At 39.4% G+C, this 16,436-nt stretch overlaps 1 protein-coding gene across 1 annotated transcript in view; it reads right to left on the bottom strand.

Moving 5' to 3' along the window:
- DDX10 (DEAD-box helicase 10) overlaps window positions 1-16,436 on the bottom strand; it is a 312,278-nt gene that overhangs the window by 284,665 nt on the left and 11,177 nt on the right. Inside the window, exons 2-7 of the mRNA XM_086339093.1 lie at window positions 13,529-13,589; window positions 12,365-12,495; window positions 11,187-11,345; window positions 10,002-10,122; window positions 8,962-9,151; window positions 2,439-2,565 (exon numbers count right to left, since the gene is read on the bottom strand). Of these exons, the coding sequence (XP_086195219.1) occupies window positions 2,439-2,565; window positions 8,962-9,151; window positions 10,002-10,122; window positions 11,187-11,345; window positions 12,365-12,495; window positions 13,529-13,589 (789 nt within the window). The remainder of the gene's footprint in view (window positions 1-2,438; window positions 2,566-8,961; window positions 9,152-10,001; window positions 10,123-11,186; window positions 11,346-12,364; window positions 12,496-13,528; window positions 13,590-16,436) is intronic.

The raw sequence follows: 16,436 nt of genomic DNA, 5'->3' as shown, positions 1-16,436 counted from the left end.
AATTATTAGTATGCTGCTGCTGCTGCTGTTAAGTCACTTCAGTCGTGTCCGACTCTGTGTGACCCCACAGACGGCAGCCCACCAGGCTCCCCCGTCCCTGGGATTCTCCAGGCAAGAATGCTGGAGTGGGTTGCCATTTCCTTCTCCAATGCATGAAAGGGAAAAGTGAAAGGGAAGTCGCTCAGTCATGTCCGACTCTTAGCGACCCCATGGACTGCAGCCTACCAGGCTCCTCCGTCCATGGGATTTTCCAGGCAAGAGTACTAGAGTGGGTTGCTATTGCCTAGAGCTGGCCAAAAAAAAGAGTTGTTAGAATTTAATTTAAAAAATAAAATTATCTCTCTCAATATATGAGACTAGATGAAGCTATTGCTTTAGTTTTATTTTTCTTTAGTTTACATACTTACAAATGAATACTAGTGACTGCTAAACTGAGGCAGAATCCAGCACCATTTTATCCCATTTCTCTAATATAGGTGTTAAGAACATCCTTTTCTTAACAGAAAATACAGAAAATGGACTAGAAGGAACCTTAACTTTTTGAGTTCCTATAAAATGTGTCATGATGGTATATAACAAATAATTTCATCTAAGCCGCTTCAGTTATGTCTGACTCTGTGTGACCCCATGGACAGCAGCCCACCAGGCTCCTCCGTTCACAGGATTCTCCAGGCAAGAATACTGGAGTGGGCTGTCATTTCCTTCTCCACATCTATCAGCTAGTAACTCCATTAAGTCTTCCTTCAAATTTTGTTGGAAGAATGGGAAACCACCGAATTACAAAATTGACTTGCTACCCCAGCATTAGTTATTCATTTTCTCATATAATACTCCGGTGCTGGGAAGATTCTCTGATCCTAAGACAATGCACCAGTACGACTAGGCATAAGGGACTCCTCCTTTCCTTTTGTAAAGTTTTTTAAAAGGCTACTGTGAAAGCGGAGATGAGAAAGAACCCACAGACAAGACCACAGATACACTCTTAGGCAACCAATATCAGAAAAGGACACATGGAAATGCAAGAACTACAGAAACGGATCAACCAAGAGCCTAAGAAAAAGTTAAGCATGGTTTAAACTGCATGGTAGCAAGAGGGGTGGCGAGAGGTGGTAAAACTAACAACTGTCAACAGATTGAATGTGAGTTAAGGACAGGCAAGAATTTAAGATTTGATCATTTAATGAGATGGGGAAGAGTTGGAGGGAGCAGATCTCAGAAACAGCAAATCTTAAATTGCTTACCCAAATGGAAATATCTAGAAGTCAAATAGATATACAAGTCAGGGGCTCAGGAAAGAAGTCAAGGCTTAAGATGTGGACTTGGCAATTGTTAGAATACAGACAGCATTTAAAGTCACAGAAGTGAAGAGGTATAGAAAGAATATAGATCAAAAAAGGGCAGAGTATACTTTTTCCACTGTGAAGAAGAAAAGCAGAGTATTACAGAGTAAAAACTTTAAACATTAACACTTAAAATTATTTTCTTGTATGTAAATATGAAAAATATCCATTCTTTAGGGAAATATAAAAATCTAAAAGAAGTCCTAAAAAATCTGAAGTCATTCTTTACATGGAAAAATAATGAAGTTCTGTGCTTTCCTCAAAATAGAGACAGACACTACTTATCTTCCCCATCAACTGGAGGAAAACTCACTGCATATTCATCATAAGCTACTGCAAAAGCTATAAATCTAGAATCAATCTACTATATACCAACAACTATATGTTATCAGGAAATCTGAAATATAGTAAAAGAAAAGTAACATACAAAAATGAACCATAGTTTATTCTCTTAAAGAGAAAAGACCAAGTTTTCTTATACGTCACTGAATCCTTTACTTACAAGCACATGACTAGTGTTTAAGAAATGCTGATAAACAAAGGCAGATATAATGAAAACACTACCAAAGGACAGAAGAAGGTGCAATTCATTGTCAAAAGAGGGTTGGGGAGAGTCAGAAAAGGACTTTCAGGCATAAAACTTGAGCTTGAGCTTAGCCTTAAAGGACAGTAATCATTCCTCCAGATGGAGGAGCACAGGGAGATAAGCAGATCAGCATGAACAAAGACAAAGAGGCAGGGAAATAAATGGCGTATTCACAGACGGTAAGGTAGACATTAGGTCATAAAGACCTCTAGTTAGCCTAGCCATTCAACTGTTGTTCTACCAATATTTATTGAGGACTACCATGTTCTAAGTATTGTGCTGGATGCTAACAACACTGAAGTGAAAACAGTTTCTGCCTTTCCTTATTGAGCTTGAAGTCTCATTCATGGGTTTCTTTAAAAATGAAGACACAAGATTCTCATTATCTACAAATCTCTTCACATTTAGCACTGCATTTATTAAAAAAGAAAAGTAGCATTTTATAACTGAAACTTGAAATTTATACATGATAATTCAACAAGAATAACTTAAGAACAATAAACACAAGGTACCTCTTTACAACTGGAGAAAAATACAATACTTTTCTTCTTCAGGTGACTTCTCAAAAAGGAATACAGCACACTTATTTTTTGCTGCAGCTCACAAACTATGTAGTTCTGTTCCAAAGTAGCAGGGGTGCTTATGTAAATAAGAGGGAAAATATTAAAAATATGTCACGTTGGTAACTTTGAAATCCAGACCAAAAAATAAAACAAATGTTAATAATGGTATGCCTCCCAAGCAAATCTTTCATACACACATACATACATACCCCGAAAAAAACTTTCTCTATTGCCCCTTAGGAAATGAATACAGCATTGTGTCCAAAATACACTCAAAATCATTTACAGATTAAATATCAAAAATATACCTGATCTCCAAGGGGGAAGAATGGGGAAAGGAATAGTTAGGTAGTTTGGGGTTGCCATTTAAAATGGATAACCAACAAGGACCTACTGTACAGCATAGGGAACACTGCTCAATGTTATGTGGCAGCCTAGATGGGAGGGGAGTTTGGGGGAGAATGGATACATGTATATGTATGGCTGAATCCCTTTGCTATCCACCTGAAACTATCACAACATTGTTAATCGGCTATACTCCAATACAAAATAAAAAGTTTGAATATATATAGATATATACATATCAATCTCGGAGAAGGCAATGGCACCCCACTCCAGTACTCTTGCCTAGAAAATCCCATGGATCTTCCTGGAAGATCCCATGGAGGAGCCTGGTGGGCTGCCATCTATGGGGTTGCACAGAGTCGGACACGACTGAAGCGACTTAGCAGCAGTAGCCGCAGCATCAGTTCAGTTCAGTTCAGTCATTCAGTCGTGTCCGACTCTTTGCAACCCCATGAATCGCAGCACACCAGGCCTCCCTGTCCATCGCCAACTCCCGGAGTTCACCCAGATTCATGTCCATCGAGTCAGTGATGCCATCCAGCCATCTCATCCTCTGTCGTCCCCTTCTCCTCCTGCCCCCAATCCCTCCCAGCATAAGAGTCTTTTCCAATGAGTCAACTCTTTGCATGAGGTGGCCTAAGTACTGGAATTTCAGCTTTAGCATCATTCCTTCCAAAGAAATCCCAGGGCTGATCTCCTTCAGAATGGACTGGGTGGATCTCCTCGCAGTCCAAGGGACTCTCAAGAGTCTTCTCCAACACCACAGTTCAAAAGCATCCATTCTTTGGTGCTCATCTACTTCTGCTTTATTCACTATGCCAAAGCCTTTGACTGTGTGGATCACAATAAACTGTGGAAAATTCTGACAGAGATGGGAACACCAGACCACCTGACCTGCCTCTTGAGAAATCTGTATGCAGGTCAGGAAGCAACAGTTAGAACTGGAGATGGAACAACAGACTGGTTCCAAATAGGAAAAGGAGTACGTCAAGGCTGTATATTGTCACCCTGCTTATTTAACTTCTATGCAGAGTACATCATGAGAAACTCTGGACTGGAAGAAGCACAAGCTGGAATCAAGATTGCCGGGAGAAATATCAATAACGTCAGATATGCAGATGACACCACCCTTATGGCAGAAAGTAAAGAGGAACTACAAAGCCTCTTGATGAAAGTGAAAGTGGAGAGTGAAAAAGTTGGCTTAAAGCTCAACATTCAGAAAACGAAGATCACGGCATCCAGTCCCATCACTTCATGGGAAATAGATGGGGAAACAGTGGAAACAGTGTCAGACTTTATTTTTTGGGGCTCCAAAATCACTGCAGATGGTGACTGCAGCCATAAGATTAAAAGACGCTTACTCCTTGGAAGGAAAGTTATGACCAACCTAGATACCATATTCAAAAGCAGAGACATTACTTTGCCAACAAAGGTCCGTCTAATCAAGGCTATGGTTTTTCCTGTGGTCATGTATGGATGTGAGAGTTGGGACTATGAACAAGGCTGAGCACCAGCCGCAGCATACATATATCTGTATCTATATATAAATATACACATGCAAACAGGGGTCACCTCTACAACGGTAGGGTCAAGGATCAATTGAAGGATATAAGGGAACTTGCTGGGCTGATGCTAAGGTTCCATCTCTTAGTAGGCCCTTGGGTTACAGAAATATACACATTTATCAAAATTAAGCAAATTTACTCAATTTGCTCATAGCACTGTATGTAAATCTTATATTAAGAAAGAAAATCTCTATACAAATATTTAACTCTAGCTACTGATATACGTACTGAAATGTTTAAAGGAAGTGTACAGCTGTCTGCCAATTTCTTTGAAATGCATCAAAAATAAGATGGGTTAATATATAGAGGGATGGATAAATGGACAGTAAATGGATGCTACTACCACCAAGTAGCATCCAGGTGGTGGGTATAGGGTTTTAACTGTAAAATTCTTTCAACCATACACATTTGAAATCTCTCATAATAAAAATGTTATAGAGAAATATACATGCATTTACTCTTTGAACTAATAAACCTACTTTTAGGATTCTGTTCCAAAAAATAATCTGGTAAAAACACAAAAAGATATACTATCATTTAATTTACACGGCAAAAAAAAAAAAGATGGAAATCAACCCATATGTCCATCAGTAAAAAACTTGTAGAATGAACCACTGTACATCCACACAATTACATAGCATACAACTATAAAAAAGGAATGAGGTTATCAGAGAAATGCAAATCAAAACCACTATGAGGTACCATTTCACACCAGTCAGAATGGCTGCCATCCAAAAGTCTACAAATAATAAATGCTGGAGAGGGTGTGGAGAAAAGGGAACCCTCTTACACTGTTGGTGGGAATGCAAACTAGTACAGCCACTATGGAGAACAGTGTGGAGATGCCTTAAAAAACTGGAAATAGAACTGCCTTATGATCCAGCAATCCCACTGCTGGGCATACACACTGAGGAAACCAGAAGGGAAAGAGACACGTGTACCCCAATGTTCATTGCAGCACTGTTTATAATAGCCAGGACATGGAAGCAACCTAGATGTCCATCAGCAGATGAATGGATAAGAAAGCTGTGGTACATATACACAATGGAGTATTACTCAGCCATTAAAAAGAATACATTTGAATCAGTTCTAATGAGGTGGATGAAACTGGAGCCTATTATACAGAGTGAAGTAAGCCAGAAGGAACAACATAAATACAGTATACTAACGCATATATATGGAATTTAGAAAGATGGTAACAATAACCTGGTGTACGAGACAGCAAAAGAGACACTGATGTATAGAACAGTCTTATGGACTCTGTGGGAGAGGGAGAGGGTGGGAAGATTTGGGAGAATGGCATTGAAACATGTAAAATATCATGTAAGAAACGAGTTGCCAGTCCAGGTTCGATGCACGATACTGGATGCTTGGGGCTAGTGCACTGGGACGACCCAGAGGGATGGTATGGGGAGGGAGGAAGGAGGAGGGTTCAGGATGGGGAACACATGTATACCTGTGGCGGATTCATTTTGATATTTGGCAAAACTAATACAATTATGTAAAGTTTAAAAATAAAATAAAATTAGGAAAAAATAAAAAAATAAAAAAGGAATGAGGAATCTATATAGTGCTATGATATGATCACTAGGGCATACTGTTAACTGAAAGAAGCAAAATTTGATACCATTTATGGGACCGAAGGTATATATACATTCATGCACATATAGGCATCCCTTGGGTGTGTGTTTATATAAAGGGAGAAAAGGGAAGCCTCTTGATGAAAGTGAAAGAGGAGAATGAAAAAGCTGGCTTAAAACTCAACATTCAGAAAACTAAGATCATGGCATCCAGTCCCATCACGTCATGGCAAATAGATGGGGAAACAACGGATATGGTGACAGACTTTATTTTCTTGGGCTCCAAAATCACTGCAGATGGTGACTGCAGCCATGAAATCAAAAGATGCCTGCTTCTTGGAAGAAAAGTTACAACCAACCTAGACAGCATATTAAAAAGCAGAGACATCATTTTGCCAACAAAGGTTCATATAGTCAAAGCTATGGTTTTTCCAGTAGTCATGATGGATGTTAGAGTTGGACTGTAAAGAAAGCTGAGCACCAAAGACTTGATGCTTTTGAACTGTCGTGTTGGAGAAGACTCTTAAGAGTCCCTTGAACTGCAAGGAGATCAAACCAGTCTATCCTAAAGGAAATCAGTCCTGAATATTCATTGGAAGGACTGATGCTGAAGCTGAATCTCCAAACTTTGGCCACCTGATGCGAAGAACTGACTCATTGGAGAAGACCCTGATGCTGGGAAAGACTGATGGCAGGAGGAGAAGGGGACGTCAGAGGATGAGATGGTTGGATGGCATCAGCGACTCGATGGACATGAATATGAGCAAGCTCTGGTAGTTGGTGGACAGGGAAGCCTGGCAGGCTGCAGTCCATGGGGTCGCAAAGAGTCAGACACGACTAAACTGACAGCAATATAAAGGAAACACACTGGTGTACTTCTGCATATAATCTGATACACAACTCAGAAAAATTCAATTCTGATTTTTCTGATCCTTTACAATTTAAGAGTAAATATTCTTTTATGCCTTAAAATATTCTCAACCATAATCTCTCAGGGTTTATGAAACTAACTGTTAAGTTGGTAAAGGGGAAAATTCAGTAACAATATTAAACAAAATTCAATAGCAGCTGCTTTTTATAGTGCTTCTGGTGAATTTGAAATTACAGAGTATTGCAGTCATTACCAGATAAGCTGCAGTTTTGTAAATTATGTTGCTAAATATCTGCCTTCTACCTTCTAAAATGTTTTCTGAAAGTCACATCTTTTACAAATGATGGAACTGCTTTCAAGAATTATGAAGTAAACAATTTTTACACTCAGTTTTTTATAACTAACTCTATGATCTACAGATAAAGACCAACTATTATCTACAGAAATTAGGGACAGGGATAATATGTACAATTGCAATTTAGAGACCATCTAATATTGAAAAATGAGTGTCTAGTGAGTTTTTAAAACAGGCAGAAATGAAACAGCAAAAAAATAAAATCAAAAGACCTAAACAATCTTTAGACTATCAAATTAATTGTACTAAGAATTTCAATAGCTATCTCAACACAACTTTACAAACAAAAACCAATGTCTACTCAATGGTAAGCCAAGGAGGTAACTATACCTCATATATCTCCTGCTATCCCATTCCTGAGGAGTTCTTGATAACCAAAGCTACCAGAACTCAGATTTTCCAAAGTTCATTCATTAGGATCATCAGGAAGTACAGAATTTAGCCTCTTCTCAGGCTTTTTTTAATCCTAGACATCTATTGGTTGAACAAAGTCAAGGTTGCTCTGAATGGCCATACTCCCTGCATTTAAAGATCTTCCAAGAGGATAACTCAATTCATTTTCCCAATATATTTCTTTTCATGCTAGCATTTCACAGCAAGAAGTGAAAGACAGAGATAATGGAAGGGGTGAGCCCACATTGAGATCATCAACACAGATTTAATTTAAAGTCACTGGAAAACGTTTCTCAAAGTCACATCCGTCCACGGTCTGCACGTATGTATGTATGTATGTATGATTCATACCAAACATACATACATTTTCAGCTGTCATAATATCAAAATATACTTTAAAACATTTCCCTCAATCCATTTACTATCTCTCTCTCTCACACACACACACACACACACACACACCCCTTCTACTGCCACAAAGACCAGGAGTCCCCAACCTTGGTAGCAGTTGTGGCCTGGTAGCAATCAGGTCTCACAGCAGGAGGTGAGCAAGCAAAGCTTCAACTCTATCTACTGCCACTCCCCGTCTCATTACCACCTGACCTCTGCCTCCTGTCAGATCAGCAGCATTAGGTTCTCAAAGGAACGTGAAACCTACTAAGCTTGAATCATTCAGAAACCAGCGCACCCCACCCCACCCCACCCCACCCCCAATGTCAGCAGAAAACTTGTCTTCCACGAAATTGGTCCCAGGTATCAAAAAGTAGGAGATGGCTGACACAGACACACATTTTACTTTCCAGTTTTAGTGAGACCAAAACAAAACAGCTGTTGCTGGAATGTTTGAAATAGAAAAGTATTTTGCTAAATATTAATGCATTTGATAAAATGTGCTCCATAGCACATTAGCCCTGCATAATACAGCTAAAAAAAAAGATTCTAAACCAAAATAATTTTGATAAATGCAGAAAGCTTTATTCATCTCCCACTGCTTTTAAGAATCACAATGTTCATAAAAATATCAAAGGTTCTGAGAAGTCTTAAAGAACACTGCTTTACCTTAACTCAACATTTGCTATTTAACTATCCAGGAACACGTTTTCCCACCTTATTCCCATTTTATGGGGGTAATTTGTTCCCCATACCACAATTTGGGAAATACTACATTAGAGTTGTCTCACATTTAAAGGTGTATTGAGAATTTAAATAATTTTTACCAGTATATTCACTATGTTTGCATATTTAATCAATAACATTAATATGCTTTCCTAGAAAAGCACATTAATTTGAAATGTTAAATTCTCAATCTAAAAAGAGAACCCCGATTTTGATTGAATTAAATATGATTTCAAATAATACATACCTGTATTTTGCTTTTTCATGAACCCAAACATACTCAGGATTTTTCAAACTCAAGCGTGCAAGGTCCTTTACAGATTTGGTTTGTGTAGCTGAGAAAAGCAAAGTCTGACGTTTCTTGGGAAGGTTTTCAATAATAGCATTCATGGTGTCAGCAAAGCCCATATCCAAGATTCTATCTGCTTCATCAAGAACTAAAAAGGGAAAATGCACACTGAACTACAATATTTAACATACACATTAGGCTAAAAGCAATATGGTATTCTGGATAGGATTCTAGAACAGAAAAAGGGAATTAGTGGAAAAACTGGTGAAATAAAACAAGAAGTTCGGAATTATTAAATAAATGCGTCAATGTTAGGGCTTCCCAGGTGGCTCAGTGGTAAAGAATCCACCTGCCAATGCGGGAGACTTGGGTTTGATCCCTGCGGTGGGCGGGGGGGAAGATCCTCTGAAGGAGGAAATGGCAACCCACTCCAGTATTCTTGCCTGAAAAATTCCATGGAGCCAGGCGGGCTACAGTCTATGGGGTCACAAAGAGTCAGACACGGCTGAGAAACTCAGCAGGGGCACACACACACACACCAGTGTTAGTAACTTACTTTGGCAAAACTACCAAAGTTATAGAAGATGTTACAATGGGGAAACTGAGGGAAGGAAAGGTATAGAAGAACTGTCTGTACTATCACTGCAACTATTCTATAAAGCTAAAATTATTCCGAGACAAAAAGTTGATTTAAAAAATATACTATAGGTAACATAGTAAGTAGATGATGATTTTTATCTTTCACCTTAAAAGATAACTCTTAGCAGTGTCAAATACTGAGGAATCTAATTTCATATGCAATAGAGTGCTTATCTCTTTCTGACTCTTCTGACTTAAAAAAGGTCTCAGTTGTACTCTCTGGATTTAGAACTATATGTCAAGTTCTTTTTAAGATTTTTAATCACAGTATTTATTCAATAAAACATTTCTATCATTAAAATTTATGACAGCTAGCTCCTAAGACTGAGATTATTTTCATAAAGATTCATTAGACTTACCTAACATTTGGAGATTGGTAGCATGAAAACATATTGTTTCATCCATGTGTTGAAGAAGCCGACCCGGTGTGCAAACAAGTATATTTATGTTATTGATCCTCTCAGCTTCATGCTTCAGATCCTGAAAACAGTTGTTTTCTTTGATTACAGACACATCACTGAGCAGCCTGTGTACCAAAACTATATAAGCCATCTACATGTGGCATTTCATCATAGCAATGTAGATACTCTAGAAATAAATGTAGTTTCTCCCTTATGTTTTTACAGCCTATCCAAATTTCTGGGCCAAATACAAGTCCATAGTTAAGAACTAAAGAACTCAGAATTCCTCTAGATCCTTAATCATATGCAGGATTTTGAAGCCATGAGAAATACATGAATGCTCTAAGTCTTTATCTCCTCCTGTGTCTGCCAGAACCGACTTAAAAACTAGAATTAAACCCTTTCTTTAAGTCAGAATCCAGGGACAATGAACAGGCTCTGTGATACCACTCGCTGCATTTCCTGGACTGCAAAAAAAGAGTTGAGTTCTCCAATTTCTAGAAAATCCCTCCTCGAAAGAAGAGCCATAGAATGTTATTTGTTAAAGCTGGGTGACAGGTACATGAGTATGTGAGGACTTGTGATATTCATTCTTTTCTTGGGCATGTCTGCATATAAATTCAAGAATTCAAGTATTTATCCTCACAACCTAGAAGAGACTTGAACAGAAACAAGCAGTCCAGGTAAACTAAAAGAAAGAGAGGTGGAGCAGCAGGCTTTACCAGGACCTAAAATAAACACTCCTCAAAACTACCTTCTATTCACTTCCCTTTCTTCTGCTGCTGACCCAGCAATGTTCTGAATTATTCAACCTCTCAGATACTTTATTGAAAGCAACTAGTCCACATACTGAAACGGTACCTTTCCCAGTGAATATTAACAAATAGATTTTTCATGTTAGTTGGAATTAATTAATCTCAGAGAATCTGATCAGTCCAGATATCCTGACAAAACAAACTTTCTGGACCTGCAAAACTCAAAGACTCTAGATGACAGTGACCACACCAGGATGCTACCACCCACTGTCTAGGGGGCCAGCCTGTCTGTTTAGATAAAATCTCCACCGCTTCCTGGTCAACTGCCACAGTGCTCCAACATAAGGCACGGAAGGAAAGAAAGAAGGATAAGGATAAAAAGACAAACCTTTCCACCGATGATGAGGCCAGCTGAAAAGTCATGATTCTTCCCTACTTTTCGGAGAACCTCAAATGTCTGATAGGCCAGTTCTCTTGTAGGTGATATAATCAGAACCCCCAGCCCATCTGCTGAGGTCCACTGCAAGCGATACAAGGCTTCCAGCACCTCAAGAAAGAACAAATCCACATTCAGTAAGTCCCCAGAGAGCCAGCTTTTTGACTGCCTTGCCACTCCAAATCAGAGGCACCTTCCAAGCAGAAAGCATACCATCATGAGTCTCAATCAGAAGAAACTGTTTGCTTTGTTTCTTCTTTTCCTTCTATCCATCAGAGCATCCTTCCCCAAGTCACAGAGGGAAGGAAAAGACGCCCTATGGCAGCTCAGCTGCTACAGGAGACACACCATGAGGAGACTGGCGATCAGTGGAAGGTCTGTACAGTCCACAGGCCATTAAAACATATTTCAGAAAAATATCTGTCATCATTTTCTAAACAGAAACCACATTAAAATAAACTGTATAACTGCTATAGTTATACAGTGACTAGAATTTTCAAGATATTGCTATAAAAAATTAGGATTTGAGAGAAAAATGATTTTGTAACATTTGGAACCAAAAACCACATGTCATTTTTGAGTTGATTATTCAGCAGAAATTAAAAACTATGAGACCAACCACATAACAGATGTAAGTGAATTCCTCAGAGGCTCTATTGTTTTACTGCTATAAAAGACAATATCCTGGAAAAATCTCAATTTCCTTAGAGTGAGCATGTTTTGGCTTTATTCTAAACAAGTGGCAAGCATAAATGCGACTCACAGGTTTGCAAGAGAACAGAAACAGCCTTCCCCGCCACCCCACCAGGCTCACTGCAGAGCAGAACCACTCTGACCTGCCACCCTGGAACACCCCATAACCTTCAGGAATTCAGGCTTGTGAACACATATAACAATTTATTCCTTCAGTAAGTGATGGAGTGCCCACCATGTGCAAGGTGCTATATTAGGACAAGGGGCATACCACAGATAACAAGAGAGATGTGGCACCTGTCTGATAAAGCCAGCATTCTAGCCAGGGAAACCCAACCCCAAACAACTCTCCACATAATTATCTATTTCTATCTAGGCACAGAATGCTTTAAAATCATGTAACAAAAGACCTGACCCAACATGAAAAAAACACTTACTGGAACAAGAAAAGCCAAAGTCTTGCCAGATCCAGTCTTGGCGGCCCCGAGGACATCTTTACCTTGCAAAGCCAACCCAATGGTCTGCTTCTGTATCTCAGTTACCAAACGGTACTGGGCTTCCTGCAAACCTGCCAGTACAGACGGGAAGAAAATGACACTTTAGAGCATCCCTGATGCATGTGAGCATCCACAGTTCAGGGGTGCCGAACTGTGCACCCCTCGCTCCCAGAATTCATATGTTGAATCCCAACTGCCGGTATTTAGACTGCAACCATATTTGGAGACAGGTGATTAAAGAGGTGATTAAGTTAAAATAAGTCCATTTGAGTGGGCCCTAATCCAATGTGAAAGAAAGGAAGAAAGTGAAGTCGCTCAGTCATGTCCAACTCTTTGGGACCCCATGGACTGTAGTCCACCAGGCTCCTCTGTCCATGGGATTCTGAGGCAAGAATACTGGAATGGGTTGCCATTTCCTTCTCCAGGGTATCTTCCCGACCCAGGGATCAAACCCGGGTCTCCTACATTGCAGGCAGATGCTTTACCCTCTGAGCTACCAGGGAAGCCAATCCAATCTGACTGATGTCCTTACAAAACGGGAAATTTTGGACACAAAAACAAATACTAGGGGTGTGAGTACACAGAGTGACAACTACTTTACGAAGCAGCAGGGGGCTGACCATCCGTAAACCAAGGAGAGAGGCCTGAACAGACGCCTCCATTATGGCCCTCCAAGGAAACCACCTCTGCCAGCACCTTGATCACAGACTTCCAGTCTCCAGAACTCTGAGAAAACAAATTTCTATTGTTTAAGCCACCCAGTCTGTTATTTTTGTTCTGGAGGCACTAGCAAATCAATACAAAAAAAAAGGTGTCACAATTTTGTTTGTTCTCTTGCTTATTTTAATTAACATTTTAATTACTTGGAGGCCCTGGCACCTTGGATTTTTTACTACTGTCCCTTAACCAGTCCAGAAAGAATGAGAATGACAAATCAGTAAAACTTAATTAACATTGTTTCTTGTTACAGGCTTTCATGATATCAAAATTACTTGCCAAAGTAAGATTTTTTTTTCCAGGTTAAACTTTCTCTAAACTTTTTTCCATTTATAAAAAGGCATCAAGAAGTCCTAACAATATATCCCAAGATCACTATGAACTTACCTTTCAGTGTTTTTTTGGACAAGGGGAAATCTGAAAATCTTGTAATTTCGTTTACATTTATCTGAAAAGTAAAAAGGGACTACATTAGACAAGACAAAATAACATATTGCATCATTCGTTTGTTTTGCAACAAAGCTAATTTTTGTCTAAACTGTGCTGCTTAGCTCATCATTTGTACTACAAGAGTAAATTCAAGCATCACTCTAGTTAAAAACCATCATTCCCTCTGGAAAAAATATGCCTTGAGGAAGCTCTCATCAAAAATATAACTTTGTAATCATTTCTACTTTAAAAAAAAGAAAACTTCACTCAACATACACACTACTACCACACACTGCTACCTTCAATATCCTCGAAAACCTCTAAAATGTTAACACAATAAGTCATCATCACATCAATTTTAGGAAGAAAATTTACTGTCAGCCCATTCTTCGAAGAATATCAGTTTAGGAAGTAAGGGGCAAAATGACTATAAACCAAAGACCATGATGAGAACAGGTCTCTTTACACAATTTGGAGAATAAACAGAAATTAGGTGCAGAAATATATCTTGCTAGCACAAACCTCTCAAATCCAACCTGACAACTACTCATTTGGGGGTATACTGAGAAAGGAGTATTATTTAACAATAACCAGTGGAAGTGTCTCTGTAGTGATCCGAAGCCACAATAAGTAACAATTTGCCCTTTAACTTTACATTATCTAATGTTTATCACTGACATTGTTTTATTAACATAAACCCAATTTTCTGGATTTCACTTTACTGCAGATGCTGCAAGCAGGAACTTCTCAGATATGGGAATATGTTGCCAAATTACATGATCCACAATGTAATGAAGGCTGTAATGAAGGCTGCATTTCTAAGGTTCATTTATTTAAATTACACTCCAGGAAGTAAAGGGATAACACCTTGTATTTCATCTTAGTCTACATATCATCTTTCCCAAAATTCTTAATATAGTCCAGACAAGGTTATTCCCTGGCCTCAAATGATGTAAGACAAATATTAAAACATTGCCTTAATCCCCACAAATCATTTCGGATAACATTGGAGAGGAGGCAGAGGCAGAATCAGTGTACGAGCAGTAAAAGGAGAAAAGTTTATTCAAATAATAACCTGTCCTATCAAGGAACCTAAATTAGGAGGTAATTTCCCAAACTGGACATTAGCTAAAAATCTGTTTTCACAGCAAGTGGAATGGTTATAGGAGTTAGACGGGTAACACACTCTTTAATCCCCATCAAAGGTAGAGTCCACAGGCAAAGTGGGCTACTCTTTGTAACGCACAAAGTGACGCAGCGTGGTGCACATCTTTCTAAAGTTTATCAGCCTCCTACAGGGAAAGTCTGGAAGAAAGAAGCTTTTCCAGCACTCTACCAACCATTACAACATAAAGCTGTATACAAACACACATACACACACAAAGCTGTACACTGTACACTTAGAAGAAGTCACCAAAGAAACAAACAGTTTTTACTTCACTGATGCTCTGGAACAAGGGTCAGCAAACCATGGCCCAGAGACCAAATCCAATTCCTTTCTTGTTTTGTAAATACAGTTACAGTGGAGCACAACTACAACCATTCATTTATATACTATGGCCCATAAAACTTAATATTCACTATTTGGCCCTTTACAGAAAAAGTCTGCCCCCCACCCCCCAGTTCTAAAAGTGAAAGTCTCTCAGTCATGTCCAACTCTTTGTGACCCCATGGACTACACAGTCCATGGAATTCTCCAGGCCAGAATACTGGAGTGGGTAGTCCTTCCCTTCTCCAGGGGATCTTCCCAACCCAGGGATTGAACCCAGGTCTCCTGCATTGCAGGCGGATTCTTTACCAACTGTGCTATCGGGGAAACTAACAGGGAAGCCCTGTTCTATAAAACTGTCAATTACAGTTCAAAGAACACTTGGAGGCCACAGCAGAAGATGGCTATGGTTCCTACCAATAAAAAAGAAACATGTATAATTTCACGTATGAAACGAGTTGCCAGTCCAGGTTCGATGCACGATACTGGATGCTTGGGGCTGGTGCACTGGGATGACCCAGAGGGAGGGTATGGGGAGGGAGGAGGGAGGAGGGTTCAGGATGGGGAACACATGTATACCTGTGGCAGATCCATTTCGATATTTGGCAAAACTAATACAATATTGTAAAGTTTAAAAATAAAATAAAATTAGATTGGGTAAAAAAAAAACAACAACAAAAAACTCTCTTTCCCCTTACCTTCATCCTTTTCTTTTCTTAGGGGGGGAAAAAAAAAAAAAAAACACTCTTAGAAAAATCATCAGTCTGTTCGGTCGCTTAGTCATGTCCAGCTCTTTTCAACCCCATGGACTGCAGCACGCCAGGCCTCCTTGTCCATCACCAACTCCCAGAGTTTACTCAAACTCATGTCCACTGAGTCAGTGATGCCATCCAACCATCTTATCCTCTGTCATCCCCTTCTCCTCCTGCCTTCAATCTTTCCCAGCATCAGGGGCTTTTCCAATGAGTCAGCTCTTCGCATCAGGTGGCCAAAGTATTGGAGTTTCAGCTTCAACATCAGTCCTTCCAATGAACATTCAGGACTGATCTCATTTAGGATGGACTGGTTGGATCTCCCTACAGTCCAAGGGACTCTCAAGAGTCTTCTCCAACACCACAGTTCAAAAGCATTTGGCACTCAGCTTTCCTTATAGTCCAGTTCTTCAGGCACTCTATCAAATCTAATCCCTTGAATCTATTTCCCACTTCCACTGTATAATCCTAAGGGCTTGATTTAGGTCATACCTGAATGGTGTAGTGGTTTTCCCTACTTTCTTCAATTTAAGTCTGAATTCGGAAATAAGGAGTTCATGATCTGAGTCACAGTCAGCTCTTGGTCTTGTTTTTGCTGACTGTATAGACCTTCTCCATTTTTGGC

This window comes from Bos grunniens, chromosome 15 (genome assembly GCF_055505025.1).
Source record: "Bos grunniens cultivar Pamir isolate PY7600 chromosome 15, Bosgru_T2T1.0, whole genome shotgun sequence".
Taxonomy (NCBI): Eukaryota; Metazoa; Chordata; class Mammalia; order Artiodactyla; family Bovidae; genus Bos; species Bos grunniens.
The sequence above is the reverse complement of the archived record's forward strand: the minus strand, read 5'-3'. Positions and strand labels throughout refer to the sequence as shown.